This window comes from Aquarana catesbeiana, linkage group LG04 (assembly GCF_042186555.1).
Source record: "Aquarana catesbeiana isolate 2022-GZ linkage group LG04, ASM4218655v1, whole genome shotgun sequence".
Classification (NCBI taxonomy): domain Eukaryota; kingdom Metazoa; phylum Chordata; class Amphibia; order Anura; family Ranidae; genus Aquarana; species Aquarana catesbeiana.
The window spans coordinates 198,860,837-198,876,041 of NC_133327.1; the positions used below are offsets into that span (position 1 = coordinate 198,860,837).

The 15,205-nt window shown below is 41.9% G+C and overlaps 1 protein-coding gene across 2 annotated transcripts in view; it reads right to left on the reverse strand.

The window, feature by feature from the left end:
* Positions 1–12,185, reverse strand: part of LOC141139707 (uncharacterized) — a 352,695-nt gene extending 340,510 nt beyond the window's left edge. For both annotated transcript variants that reach the window (XM_073626089.1, XM_073626088.1), the window contains exon 1: positions 11,914–12,185. In XM_073626089.1, the coding sequence (XP_073482190.1) occupies positions 11,914–12,010 (97 nt within the window). In that variant the 5' untranslated portion in view covers positions 12,011–12,185. The remainder of the gene's footprint in view (positions 1–11,913) is intronic.
* Positions 12,186–15,205: the final 3,020 nt, after the last annotated feature.

Genomic DNA, 15,205 nt, shown 5'->3' on the forward strand with positions numbered 1-15,205 from the left:
GACAGCGTCACTAATGCTGGCATTGTCGCTGCTCACCATCTTTGTGGCCTCCTCAAGTGGTGACAGGACAGTGCATGCATCCATGATCAGTAGCCACTGGCATGGTGAAAATAAGCCAAGCTCCCCTGACCCTGTCCTGGTGCCATACTCGCACAGGTACTCATTGATGGCCCTCTGCTGTGTGTGCAGCCGCTTTAGCATTGCCAACATTGAGTCCCACCTAGTGGGCATGTCACAAAGGAGACGGTTGGTGGGCAGGTTGCATTCCCTTTGAATGTCAGCCAGAGCACTGGCATTGTATAACCGGAGGAATTTACCACAGACTTTTCTGGCCTGCCTCAGGGGATCCTGTGAGCCTGGGTACCTGGTCAAGAACCGCTGCACCACCAAATTCAGGACACGTGCCAAACATGGAGCATGGGCCAAGTGTCTCTGTCAGAGGACGGAGAGAAGGTTGGTGCCATTGTCGCATACAACCATTCCTGGCTAAATCTGACATGGCGCCAACCACCTCTGAGCCTGCCCCTGCAGAGCTGACAGAATCTCTGCTCCAGTGTGGCTCCTGTTCCCTAGGCAGACTAACTCAAGCACCGCATGGCATCTTTTAGCCTGACTGCTTGCGTAGCCCCTTGAACGCTTGCGGAGCAACGCTGGTTCAGAGGACAAAATTTGCAGAAGAGGAAGAAGAAGAAGAGGGGGTAGAGGAGAGAACCGTGGCAGAATCACCACTAGCATTTTGGAAGTGTGGTGGCGGAAGTTCCAACAGCACTGAACCCTGTCCTGCATCCTTCCCAGCTGCCGGCAGAGTTACCCAGTGCGCCGGTAAGGAAAGATAACGTCCCTGCCCATGCCTGCTGGACCATGAGTCAGTGGTAATATGCACTTTACTGCTGACCACCCTGTCCAACGAGGCCAAAACATTGCCTTCCACATGGCGGTAGAGAGACGGAATGGCCTTCTGTGAATAGAAATGCCATTTTGGAACCTGCCACTGAGGACATTCCACAAATTCACAAAAGGGGGCTGAGTCTACCAGTTGAAAAGGCAGCAGTTGCAGTGCTAGCAATTTGGCCAAGCTAGCATTTAGAAGCTGAGCATGTGGATGCCTGGGACCAAATTTCTTTTTACGGTTCAGCAACTGGGGTAGGTAAATTTGCCTGCTAAAATCAGAAGGTGGTGTACAGCTAGCAGATTGGCTGCAAGTACTTGGGACACCTATTGCAATACCTTCATTCCTCTCAGTGCAGGTTTTTGAGAAGACTAGAGGTATAGTAGGGTTGGAGATCCCAGATGAGGAGCAAGGAGAAGTCCGCCTTTTTCTTTGATGTGGGTCTTTCATGTGCTGTTGCCAATGGACTGCATGGCAGGTTGTCATATGTCTGGTCAAGCATGTGGTGCCCAAGTGGCTGCTGTTCGAGTCATGTTTGATCCGCTTCAGACATAGGTTGCAAACAGCAACGGTGCGATCTGCTGAACACGTGTCGAAAAAGGCCCACACCAAGGAACTTTTAAAAGTCAGCGGGGAGTCAGCAGCGCCCTGCACCTGCGGAGCTCTGTGGTGTGATGCAATAGGGTGGCTGCCCTTAAGCTGCCCCCTAGAGGACATCCTGCCTCGTTGGAGTTGTGCCTCCTCCTCTCTTCTCTCAGGCACCCAAGTACAGACAGTGACCTCATCATCCCTATCCCTATTGGTTATTGGTTCAAACTTGTTAGTTTGAGTTCATTTGTTTTTTGCATTACCCAGATAGGTACAATACCATAACTATGGCTTCAAGAAAATATCTACTTATTCAAGTTATTCTGAGCTGATTTTATCCCTGTATAACTTTCTCTATTGTCTCATGCCCCAACAAACATACCACGCAGAATTTATTCAAGCACTAAATGATCTGATTAAAATGCTAGATAGGAAGGTTAAAGCTTAACTCCAGGGAAACAGCTAGATACATGAAATACATATAAGGGAGATGTTTTACCTGTTAAATAACTTTTGTCCATTCAGTCTTGGAATGTGCATAGCTCTGCCAAACACCACAGCTAGGTAGGTGGCACCATTTACACTTAAGGAATACAATGATATTCTCCTTCCTTCCCAAACCTGCTACCTGGACCATGGAAAAGCAGAAGTGAACTGCTGGCAATATCTGTCATTTTTTTTCTTCACTGATTCTTTCTCCTCCCATCAGCATTTTCCTTATCAATTTGCATAGTGCACACCTGATTGGCTCCCAGTCCTGCTCCTCCCTCTTCCAGTCTGAAATCTGTTGTATTGGGGATTACAACAGAGTGATATGAAAACTCATACAATTACGTCTGCATTGGAAAAAAAATACATTTACTTATTTATTAATGAATTCAGAGCTGTATCGATTTGTGTCTTGTATATCTGCCTGGAGTTCATCTGTAAAAGTTTTCTTACTGAGATTAGATTTGTATTTCAGAGTGTTCAACGCTATACATTTTTTTCCACCTCTTATTTCTAATTAGGTATTAATTGTATGGATTCTATGAGCAGATTTAAAAAACATTGTTGTTTAGTAGAAATGTAGAGAAACTATTAAACAAATGCAAAGTTGCAATGATAGCTGAAATAATGATAGTAAATAGTTGCAAACAAACATTTGACATATTGTGGGCTATATTTTTATCAATGAGCAAACAATGGAATGACTGGCAAAAATCTTTGGACATAAAAATACAGATATATCTGTGAAAAACAGCAGAGTGAGCAAATTGTTAATGAGGAAAGAGATAAAGTGAAGGGGATTTGTGGTTTGGGTATGTTAGAGAAAACATCTCAGATATCCTTTAAGAAAACCTCAGCCTGCCAGCTCATGTAGTTAATGAGCATTGGAGGCATAATTTACCTCTTTAATAGGAAGCTATGTAAAATGCAAGAGGGCAGTGGACCTCACAAGGTGAAGGGGACATTCTAGCAGACATTCTGTATGTGAAAATGACAGAAAGAGGTTCACCACTGCAATGAACTTATTGTCATTAACATTTTCTGTACACTATGAAAATAACTACCAATGTAACTAGATGTCACAAGTTTATATAGTATGTTAATAAACCTGAATAATATGTAAGAATTGTAAATTGATACTTTAAAAAATAGCATTGTTGTCTTTTTTTGTGGGTTGCTAAAGGTACATTTCAGGTAACCAGAAAATAAGCCTTGCAATGCACTCAAAGGACACCATCACCTGCCCTGGGATTCTGGTAAGTAGGCTTAGTTGTAGAGCACTAATATACCTCATTGCCTTTAAATACCTTCTACATGGTAATCTTTAGGTTTGAGAACGCTATTTGCTGAACCTACAAATATGGCAGGCCAAATAACCTCAAACCAGCTTTTTAAGGCTTCTTGATTTAGAAGAGAAGTTACATGTTACGGAATCATGAAACAAGAGTCTGCTGTCTCACCTAGAAGCAATCGTGAAACAAAATGAATATGTAGTGGATTAAATAAAAATCAAAACGTAAAATAAGAACCTATAGGCTGAGGGCAAAACTACAACTCATGGGACCCCATAGAAAGCATTGCAAAATTTTCATGGACCCCTTTATTCTGTTTGCCATAGAAAATATATTCTGAAGGAAGTCTTGACTAAGACGGCCTATATGTACGCCCCTACTCTCTTACCTCTAATTCCTCCCACCTGTACCACCTATTGTGCTGTGCCTACAGCTACACTCAACAGACCCCACCCCTACCCCCTCAACTTAATTGCTGCAGAAATTTAAAAAAGTATCTAAAATAATTAAATACTTACCTAAATCTGCAGTTACCTGAAGAGCAGGATCCCAAGTTATATAACTTCTAGACTGCAGAGTGGGTGTCTACAGATGAATATACTTTCCATTGGCTGGTCAGAGATGGGATCATCTCAGGCTTCAGAAGACTGTAGTCTTGTAATAACATCATAAAGAAGGGCAGCAACCACACAGTTTCCAGACCACCAGTCTTCACTCCCGGAGGAGTCTCTGCAGTGTGAACATGATGGCATACCCATGTGAGTATGAAAAGGTGTTGTAGTGTTTTTTATTTTTGTTTTTTAAATTCTGACTGCAGGAAAAAGGTATGTATTTTTTTTCCAATAAAAAAAAATTGGGGTCATGCTTTGGGGGGATAGGAGGGGGGTTGAGTTAATGCTGGAGTTCTGCTTAACATCTTGGCTGGGTGATTGCACAACCTCGGAGTTGAAAGCCATGGACCTGAAGAAAATAGGTACTACAATAATGGTATTACTGAACTCCCAAAAAGACTGATTGTCTTACAGATTTAAGACCCTGCGCTGTCAAGAGCATTTGCCTCAGACACATGGGCCTAATGACACCATTTGCTCATCCAATGATTAAACCTAATCAGAAGACTTTACAAACATAACTTTTTTAGCTTCTAAAATACAATCTAAGTTATAAAATAGTCATTGCTTCTTATGGGTTTTTTTTTTTTTTTGGTAAATGAGGACACTGATGCTGATGCTGATTTACTATCATATTGTATATGTCAGTGTCTTTAAAAGCTGCCAAGCTTTAGAGATGTGAATGGCAAATTGTGAGAGCAGCCAGCACAGGCGGGTCTTTTTAGCGGCCCACACAGGGCAGTGTAGGCATTTCTTCATGTCTACTAATCATATTATAGGTCTAGGATAGATTTACAATCAGATTTGCCACTAAGAAGTTCATGTAATCTCCGTTGAAGAGTGACACCATTTTATCTTCACACGATTCCCTGCCTCTCACACAAGTAATTCAGTTGCTTCCACACTGTCACTTCTGACAGGCTGATTTAATCTTCATCCTCCTGCATGCTTCTGACCACTGTGCTGAGTCATTAACCTTGACTCATATAATTGAATTCAAGGTTGATTGCCTGTGACCCTTCTCAGTAAGGTTTTCAAAATGTACATATTCATTACGAGCTGCATTTCTAAACGGATTGCACAGGGAAAGCTGTAGAAATCAGGTTACTTGGTATGCAGGGGGCGAGGAGGGCACTAATTGCATGTTTGAGTTGAGGATTAGATTATGAAAAGAGAGAGAAAATGAAGATAGGTCCTGGCCAGCTCTCTATCACTACCGCCAATTGATATCCTATTAGTACAACTCATTTCTCTAGCGTTTTATAATCAATTTAATATGACATTATGATATAAATGATCCTCTATTTCAAAGGCTTTGGCATTTGTGGAATTTGTGTTTGGCCCTTCAAACCATTAAGTCAAATGTTCTACGGTTGGAACATAGCACATTAAATAATTTTCTTATAATAACTTAATTGTTACCTGCCATTTGCTTGTTTGACATTAGCTGGAACAAGGGTCAATACACTATTACCGACTTTATTGTTGATATCTTAATTTCATAATTTATTATATTTGACTCTTACAGTGGATTGCATCTTCCTGCTTCTAAAATTTTGTAAGCACATACATAGTACCTAATATAAACAATATATAGTACCTATATATATTTTCAAGTAGTATATTTAACTAAAATCTATCTTTACACCTATATGCCTAGGTTTAGATGAAGTTTTAAATCAGGCTTGCAGTGGATGTACCCACGCTGTACGTTGATGGTTGGAAAATGGAGACACCTTACTGAGAGCTCAGGGTTGCCATTAGTAGGGATGTGTAGAGTGATTTTGGCTAAATTGATTCCACCACAGAATTACATGTTTTTCCACTGGCAAAAAGTAGACACTTTGGGATTGATTTACTAAAAGCAAATAGGCTCTTCACTTTGCAAGGGAATTTTCCCCATAGCTTAGTAAATGTGGTCAAATTTTACTTTGCCAAAAATACTGAATAAGGTGCAAGGAAAATAAAAAAGCAGTTATACTGCTTGCACACAGGGCCCTTTTTAACAAGGGGCAAAAGGGGCAACTGTCCTGGGCCCAATCATTGTTGTGGGGCCCAAAGCAGCTGCTTTTTGAGCCCACGCTGAAGCCTGCCAGAGTCAACTGGTGTTCTGCCACCTCTGTCGCTGATCACTTGCTAGCTGCTCGCTACTGTCACTGCACTGCTTCTGTATTTACAAGTGACAGCGGTCGTTCAGAACCCTCACATAGTGCTCTCCTCAACCCTGCACTCTGCACACAGTGCACCCTGGAATCCTGCATTCTGTACATGGTGAACCCCTGAACCCTGCACTCTGTACATAGCTCACCTCTCATCCCCGCACTCTGCATATAGCACACCTCTCAACCCTGCAGTCTACACATAGCACACCCCTGAACCCCACACTCCATATAAAGCGCATCCCTTAACCCTGCACTATGTATGTAGTGCACCCTTCAACTCTGCACTATGTACATAGCTCACCCCTTAACCGTGGAAGCAGAAATGATGTGCTGCAACCTCTAGCAACTAATCAATGAGCGGTAATCATATGCTGTAACCTCTGGCAACCATTTTTAAAGATGGCCCTGCTTGCACATGATTTGATGGTGGTAGTCAGCAGAGCTTCACCTCATTCACTTAGCCCTGGGATTAATTGCCTTGCAAAGTACAATTTCCCTTACAAGTTGAAAGGCAACAGTCTAGTTGCCTTTAGTAAACCAACCCTTTTCAGCTTTGCACATCAAGCTGCTTTGGTGGAACTTGCTTAAACAAAAAAAACAACATTTTGGGGTGTATTTGAAAATTGCATAGCTGTAGGACCATTGAAACTGCATGTAAAACGTAAACCACCCTTGAGACCATACCCCCTTCAGTGGGAGGCGGAACTGGGGAAGCGACTAGACCTAGAGGATTGGCAGATCATGACTAATGCACTGTCCAAGTGCTCCAAGAACGTTCTCTTCTTGGAAAACACTTATAAAGTGCTCTAAAGATGGTATTACACCCCGGTCAGATTGGCGAGTTTTATTCCATCATATTCCCCTTTATGTTTCCGTGGGTGTTCCTAGGAGGGCACAAGGGCGCACATCTGGTGGAAGTGCCCCAGGGTATGCAGATTGTGGGTCAGAGTTTAAGCACCCCTTCGCAACCTCTTCAACACCAACATAAAGAGGGACCCTTTTGAGGCCATCCTGGGGAAACCGATCACAGAATTACTACGACCAGAATGCCAATTGGCGTCGCATATTTTTACTACAACTAAATTGACCATACAGTAGCCAAAGTTCAGAAAACTCCGGCTCTCAGTTTCGAAGCAGTTAAAAAACGCGTAAATGATATCATGGTTAACGAGAAACTAACAGCCGTGTTATCAGATACACATGACAAATTCCTCCGGACATGGCAACCCTAGGTGGCACATACCCACCCTTCCTGATTCGACCTAGCACTACTCTCTCTCTAGTTTGCCTCCACTTCCCCTACCCCGTGGACTCCCCTTTCCTTTCATTCCTCTTTCTTTTTTCAGTTTCTTCCCCTTTTCTTCTATCCTACACACCTATCCCATTCTTCTTCCGGCCTTCCTCATTCTCACACCTTCTTCCTATCTTCTCTTTTCTATGTCATTCTGGCCCACAGGCTAGGTCCTGTTGGGATTGGACACATGGTGAGAAAACGCTTTTATTGATTACAGGTATATTTTGCCTTTCTTTATGTATTCTCTTTAGTTTTTTTTTCTTTTTTTTTCGAAAATGCTATGTTTTACATTCTTCTCTCGATACATGTGCTACACATGGCTCTGCAAAATCACTTACACGTAAACGAAATCTAGCGTGCTATCACACTATCAGGATTTTCTGACCACATATGATCGCCCATGAATTCTCAAGAGCTTGTGCAAATCTTTGTGTCTCGGACTAATATTTTTGACAGCTGAAGTTTATGCAACCTTGCATACATTATGTGTCCACCACTGTTTTTGTATTATCCTGTTGATCTGTATTTTCAATAAAACCCTTTGTACAAGAAACTGCATGTAAAACATATTCTATACCAATGGGGCAAAATCAAATGTTCTCCAGCTATATTCTCTGAAGATCAAATGATATTCATTGAAAAAGCTGTGTGAATGGGAAAAATACCAATAATGGCTACTAGATGGAGCTGAGGAGCATATTTGTTTCCTATCATACTCAGCGCTATCTAGTAGCCATAATGTGGTATTTTTCCAATTCCCTTAGTTTATTTTTCAGTGAATAACATTTGATTTGCAGAGAATACAGTGTGAGAATATTTTTTTTCCCCAGAAATAATTTAAAGTTTTTACACACACCGCTTTATTTCCCCGTTTCTGTAGAATGGATGGTTTTGGATTAGGATGTAGGTATATTTAGAGTGGATTAGTTTGTTTCTTTTTGTGTTTGTGTTTTTTTTTTTTTTGCCTTCACTATTGACTCTTCAAAATGTTTATACTTTACTGAAATCTCCATATTTTTGCCAAAGTTTGGGGGATAGGTATAGGTAGCTTGGCAAGGGATCTTCAGCCAGCTGTATTAGAATCACAGTGCAGGAAGCCAGAGGATTTGGTCTAACAAGTTGGCTGCTTCTGAGGACTGCTTCTCTGTGACATCTCTTGACCAATTGGACTATATTCCATCTTGATCTGGAGCCAGACGTGGAGGTTCCATACTTTGGTGTTTACGCCATATGCCTTGTTGACTCACTGAGCATATGCCCATTTGAGTCCTCTTACTCCGGTAAGCCTCCTCACTAACCAGTGGTGGTTCTATTGTCTGTGTCTTCACTTCAACACTGATGTCATGTGGAATTCCACTTCTGGCTACATAATCTGTTTTCACTGTTTATCCAAAGGACTGTTATATTTATTGTTTAAAAAACTCTACATGATGGCACATGGACTTTAGTTTGGGTGTGAATTTCACATCACTTTTCACAGTTTTTTTTGTGGTCATTTCACAGTATATATTAGTTTGTATATGAATTTTTATCATCATGAGTTTTTGAGCACTGCACATAATGTTATCTTTCACAAAGATAGGGGAAATAAAAAATAATTTTAATCATCCCTAGGCATGCGCAGTGTTACCAAATTTTCTAATATAGAAGAAAAACAAAGTCCTGGAAAGTTCTGGCAGTAATGGGAGACATAATATTACATGCTTTGTTATAGGCTATACTCAGCCAACTAAATATGTACAGCCAGGGATGGCTGCAGAAAAAAATTAGTCAAATCTAACTGGTGGTTGTAAACGCTGCTTGCAAGCACTGTGTGTGACCAACAGCAGCTGTTAATGGCAGACCTTGCTGCTATTCGCATGTAATCAGCGTATGAGCAGTTATATGCGAATACCAACCCTGGACACAATAAGGGGGACTAACTAAAACTGGAGAGTGCAAAATCTGGTGCAGCTCTGCTTAGAAACCGAACAATCAGCTTCCAGGTTTCATTGTCAAATCTTAATTGAACAAGCTGAAGTTAGAAGCTGATTGGGTACCATGGATAGCTGCACCAGATTCTGAGTGTTCCAGTTTTAGTAAATCAACCCCAATCAGTGTATGTTCAGGGTTGGCATTTCTGCAGGGTTTTGATCGCATAGGTGGGGGCAGTGACCCCTTTTTTGTTTTGATCGCACACAAACTGGCAGCAGGTAATAGGCCAGTTTGTATGTGGCCATATCACGTGTTGCTGTATTCAGAGGCAGTTTAGCTAAACATATTCAGCCACCTGAATGTAGCCCAAACACTTTAGCTGGTCCACCACTTCACTATATTATCAAAAGTATTGGGACGCCTGCCTTTACACGCACATGAACTTTAATGGCATCCCAGTCTTCATCCATAGGGTTCAATATTGAGTTGGCCCACCCTTTGCAGCTATAACAGCTTCAACTCTTCTGGGAAGGATGTCCACAAGGTTTAGGAGTGTGTCTATGGGAATGTTTGACATTTCTTCCAGAAGCACATTTGTGAGGTCAGGCACTTATGTTGGAGGAAAAAGCCTGGCTCACAGTCTCCTCTCTAATTTATCCCAAATGTGTTTTGTCCTGTTGAAGTCAATTTCCTCCACCCCAAAATCACTTATTCATGTCTTTATGGACCTTGCTTTGTGCACTGGAGCACAGTCATGTTGGAATAGGAAGGGGCCATCCCCAAACTGTTCCCACAAAGTTGGGAGCATAAAATTATCCAAAATGTCTTGGTATGCTGACAACTTAGGAATTCCCTTCACTGGAACTAAGGGGCCAAGCCCAACCCCTGAAAAACAACCCCACATCATAACCCCCCCTCCACCAAGTGATTTGGACCAGTGAACAAATCAAGGTCCATAAAGACATGGATGAGCAAGTTTGGGGTGAAGGAACTTGACTGGCCTGCACAGAGTCCTGACCTCAACCCGATAGAATGCCTTTGGGATGAATTAGAGAGGGGACTGCGAGCCAGGCCTTCTTGTCCAACATCAGTGCCCAACCTCACAAATGCACTCCTGGAAGAATGGTCAAACATTTTCATAGACACACTCCTAAACCTTGTGGACAGCCTTCCCAGAAGAGTTGAAGCTGTTATAGCTGCAAAGGTGGGTGTCCCAATACTTTTGACCATATAGTGTATGTGTGGACTAATTTGAATGGACAGTAAGGGCTCATTTACACTTGCTTCGGCTTCAACACACAATAATGGCTAGTTTACACTTGCTTCAAAACAAGGCTTCAGATAGGCTTTGTTAAAGCTCTCTGTATGCTAGTCAAAGCCCCTGTCCCTGTTGCCAAATAAAATGGTTAGCTTATAGCTGTTTACACCTGCTGTTGCTTTGCTTTACTTCAGCTTCGCTTCAAAAATGATACCCCCATGTAGCTTTAATGGTGCTTCAAAGAGTCTTCAAAGCCTCCATAGAAGTCTATGGCAAAGCTCGCTTGAAGCCCCACCGAAGCCTCGTCGAAGACCCACCGAAGCCTCATCGAAGCCTCACCAAAGCCCCACCAGAGCCCCATCGAAGCTCCACCAAAGCCTCATCGAAGCTCCACCAAAGCCTCATCAAAGCTCCACCAAAGCCTCTGCGAAGCTCCACTGAAGCCTCATCGAAGCACCAAGCATAAGCAAATTGAATGAACACTCCAGAACTTTATGATATATGAATTGTTTATTTATGAATTGTTGATTTATGTATTGGTATCTATACACTTGATTTGGTTATAGGCACAATATTTGGTTGACATTTGATCACTTGTATATTATAGCGCCAGAACACATCTTTTTTAAGCCAGGAGCAGGACTGTCCGTGCTGTATGAACTGAAGTGGACTGAAGGGACCACCTGGCAAGGAGTGAGATTGTCACTGTGACTCAGGAGGGGACGTGTCGTGTAGGTGAGATGGAATCATCATCTGTGCTGCAGTGTGTAGCAGCACAGATGATGATTCTATCTCACCTACCCACTGCTGTCGGTATCATTGTGAGAGTCAAATTCATGTGTGTGCCTGCCCATTCCAATTTATTGCCCAACTGAGTCCTGTCCCTGAGCTACTCACTTACTATATTAAAAATAAAATAAGAAATATGTTTTTTGCCTTATTATCTACCTTAAATCACATTGCTAATTGCATATTGTACTTGTTTGTAGCCTAAATACTGAAATTTTCACTTACAACTGTAAATTTTTAACTCTTGGAAATGTCAGTAAAAATTTGGCTGTGCCAGTAAATTTGGGGTGTCGTGTCAGTACATTTAAAGCTGGGAGGTTGGCAACACTGATTCAGATTTACTAGTTTCATGACAGGTAACTTTAACTACTTGCCTGGATTGTTTTTAAAGAACACTTTACTGTACTAATAAACGTGTGGCATTCCCATTATTTGCTTTTAGTAAATAAATGAAAAAGTCAGTCTCTTATGAAGGGATCTCCCTTTCTACATAGATCATCATCATCATCCATTCTGCATTTTTGTGATTACGTGACTTATGCAGAACACATTTAAACATTCTCACTGCATAACAGTGAATGAAGCATCTCTGGCATAAATATAGTTTGATAAATGCTCAGCACTCACCAGAAAGTGAATAAGCTTGTTTCATGCTCCTTTGTGATGGCATTGAGTTCCTATGACCATCACAGTCCAAGTCACCATTGCCTCCAGTCATCTCCATGTCTTCTGCCCTTCACCACAGTAGACGTTTTCACACAGTTCTCTTTGCCACCTTTCTGTCTTCTCCTCATTAGGGAATTCTTGTTAGTCTTGTCTGTCATGTTGTAGTGCAAAGCATTTCCCACTACAGTATACAATGTAATCACCTTTGTCCTGCTTGTTTTGTGTATATGATGTTGCTTAGTTACTTTTTCATTCATAAGTGTTAACAGCATGAGGTGTAACAATTTAAACATATGTGTACATAATCCTTTTCTTTCACTATGATGATCTTTACAAAGCTTACCCTTTTCTGTTTTATAATTTGCAATATCGTGCAACCAAAGCACACCATCACTTAGACAATAAAAGCTTTACTTTATTCATGTCTTTGTTAAAGCTGGAATCTCCAACCCATAACTATACTGTTGTTCAGGCTCAGATTCATCGTTTTTTTTTTTAAGTAAGGTGTCCAGGTTTTTAAAATGAAATCCGGGGACATTTTTTCTTTTTATTGGGAAAGGGTAAACTATTTTATAAGCATATTTTCCTCAAATGATATATGCAGTGTATGTGGTATGTGTTTATGGAATGATTGTATGATATATACGTTATTTCTCACATTTCCACCATAAATAAAGATATTTTAAAAAGATACTTCTTAGAATATTTTGAGATATGACAACCAAAGAATGCAGGGCTCAGCTGTGCCCATCTATGCAGCCTCACCAGTGCCCATCTATGCAGCCTCACCAGTGCCCAGCAATGCAGCCTCACTAATGTCCAGCATTGCAGCCTCATCAGTGCCTGGGAACAAAGCCTCACCAGTGCCCAGGAAGGCAGCGTTACCAGTGCCCAGGAATGCAGCCTCATCTGTGCCTAGCAATGCAGCGTCACCTGTGCCCAGCAATGCAACCTCACCTGTGCCCAGGAATGCAGCCTCACCTGAGCTTAGGAATGCAGCCTCACGTGTTCCCAGCAATGCAGCCTCACCAGTGCCCAGGAATGCAGTGTCATCTGTGCCCAGGAATGCAGCGTCACCTGTTCCCAGGAATGCAACGTCACCTGTACCCAGGAACGCAGCATCACCTGTAGCCAGAAATGCAGCCTCACCTGTACTAAGGAATGTAGTGTCACCTGTGCCCAGGAATGCAGCATCACCTGTGCCCAGGAATGCAGTGTCATTTGTGTCCAGGAATGCAGCCTCATGTGTGCCCAGGAATGCAGCCTCACTTGTTCAAATTTAGCATTGTTAGTCCCCCCTCAGTACCTGGTCTGGGCAGCTTCTTTTACCTGGGTCCTGTGTGCAGGGCTTCTCCTGCAGGTGGTTCCTCCTGGAGCTTGGAGCCTGGACCAGCTGAGCACCACTGGTACATCTGGTCCTCTCCCTTCCTCGTGGGCACCACCGAGCTGGGCCACTGGGACTGGAGAAAACTGGTGGGGCGAGGTAGAGCGTGTGGGGACTCCCAAATCTTGTCCACCAATAAGCTAATCCCCCGCGGTGCAGCTATTTAGAAAAAAATGTCTCTGAGCCCCCTGTGTTCAGTGGGGGCCAGGGGACAGAGAGCGGACTATTTCTTTATTTTCAGGCTTAGTTGGATTGATCTGCCGCAGGACAGTTAGTTTAAATGATAACTTTAGTTTTTTTTTTCACGCACACTGGCTTAAAAATTGCTGCTTCTACAGGAGTTTTATGTTCTGCCTGTAGAAGCAACTCAATGTTATCCTATGTGCCCATGCACATTAGGACAATTACAGGCATATTTTGAGCTTAACATTTAGAGGCAGGAGAAAAAGAAAATGTTCTGGTTTGTGTTTCTGATTGGAGCTTTCTGGCAGAAAAAATGTAAAACTCTCCTAAACTCGCCTAAACTGTGTACAAAAAAATGCTCTACAGGTATATGAGCGTTTTTTACTGCCAAGAGAACATACTTTTTTTTAAGCCCAGTGTGCATGGAGCCTTGCTAAACCCACAACAGTAACATCAGTCTGTATATGCAGTAAAGCACGCTGGTTATACTCACTGTGGAACCTAGTGACTGTTTGATCCTGTCTTTTCTGATTCTCCCCTTCTTCCACTGTCCCCAATCCACCTCCTGATGAGATAGAGCCTCTGGAGTCACTCGGCACATGCTCAGTTTGGTATGTATTGCTAGAGAGGTTTTTTTCTTGGGAGGGTGCATTTGATCAGCACAGGGCCAATCAGCACTGTCCAACAGAGGGTCAGGGGTCCTGCAGCCTTATAAGACAGTCAGAGTAGAATGAAAACTCCTCCTACAAGCTTTAACCAGACACTGATTGAAGTCACAAGAGTTCTATATACTGCTAATGAGAAAAGGTATTTAGCAGTTTATATTTACTAAAATAATTGAATTTTCATGTTCTGTGTACTGTGGAAGACCAGATATAGTGAATGCAGGGTCCTGGGTTTATACTGCAAAAATTAACACATAAGAAGGAGGGGGGGTAGATCAAATGCCAGAAAAAATGTCAGTGTGTGGTAGAGCTGCACAATTAATCCTTAAAAAATCGTGATCTTGATTCAACCCCTCTGACAATCTTTATTGCAGAGTTTGCCGATTCTTTCATATAACAAGTGGAGAGACTTATCTTCTCACTCAGCTGCCAAAAGAAAACATCCGGGCAGTCTGCCAAGTTTGTAAAATGAAACATTGTAACTAACTTCCTTCTTAGATCAAAGAGAAACTTCTGTGTGTAAAGAAAAAAATCCAGGCAGTCTACCAAGTTTATAAACAATATGTAAATTTTTCTGACACTTGTTTCTTAAGGTAAAATCAATATTTTTTGCTAGAAAATTTCTTGGAACCCTCAAACATTATATACATTTTAGAAGAGACCCTAGGGAATAAAATGTCAATTGCTGCAATATTTTATGTCACACTGTATTTGGCCAGCGGTCTTTCAAACGCAATTTTTTGGGAAAAAATACACTTCAATGAATAAAAAAATAAGAAACAGTAAAGTTAGCCCAATTTTTTTAGTTTTAATGTGAAAGATGATGTTACGCCGTGAGAATCGTGAGAGAATCGTGATCTATCTTCTAAGCAAAAAAAATCGTGATTCTCATTTTAGCCAGAATCGTGCAGCTCTAGTGTGTGACAAGCTAAGCTTAGGCTGGTGGTTTGAGAGTGCAACTGGCAACTGTGGTTTGAAACCAGATTGTTGTGCCGTTTAGGCTAGTGTTGTCCACAGAAAG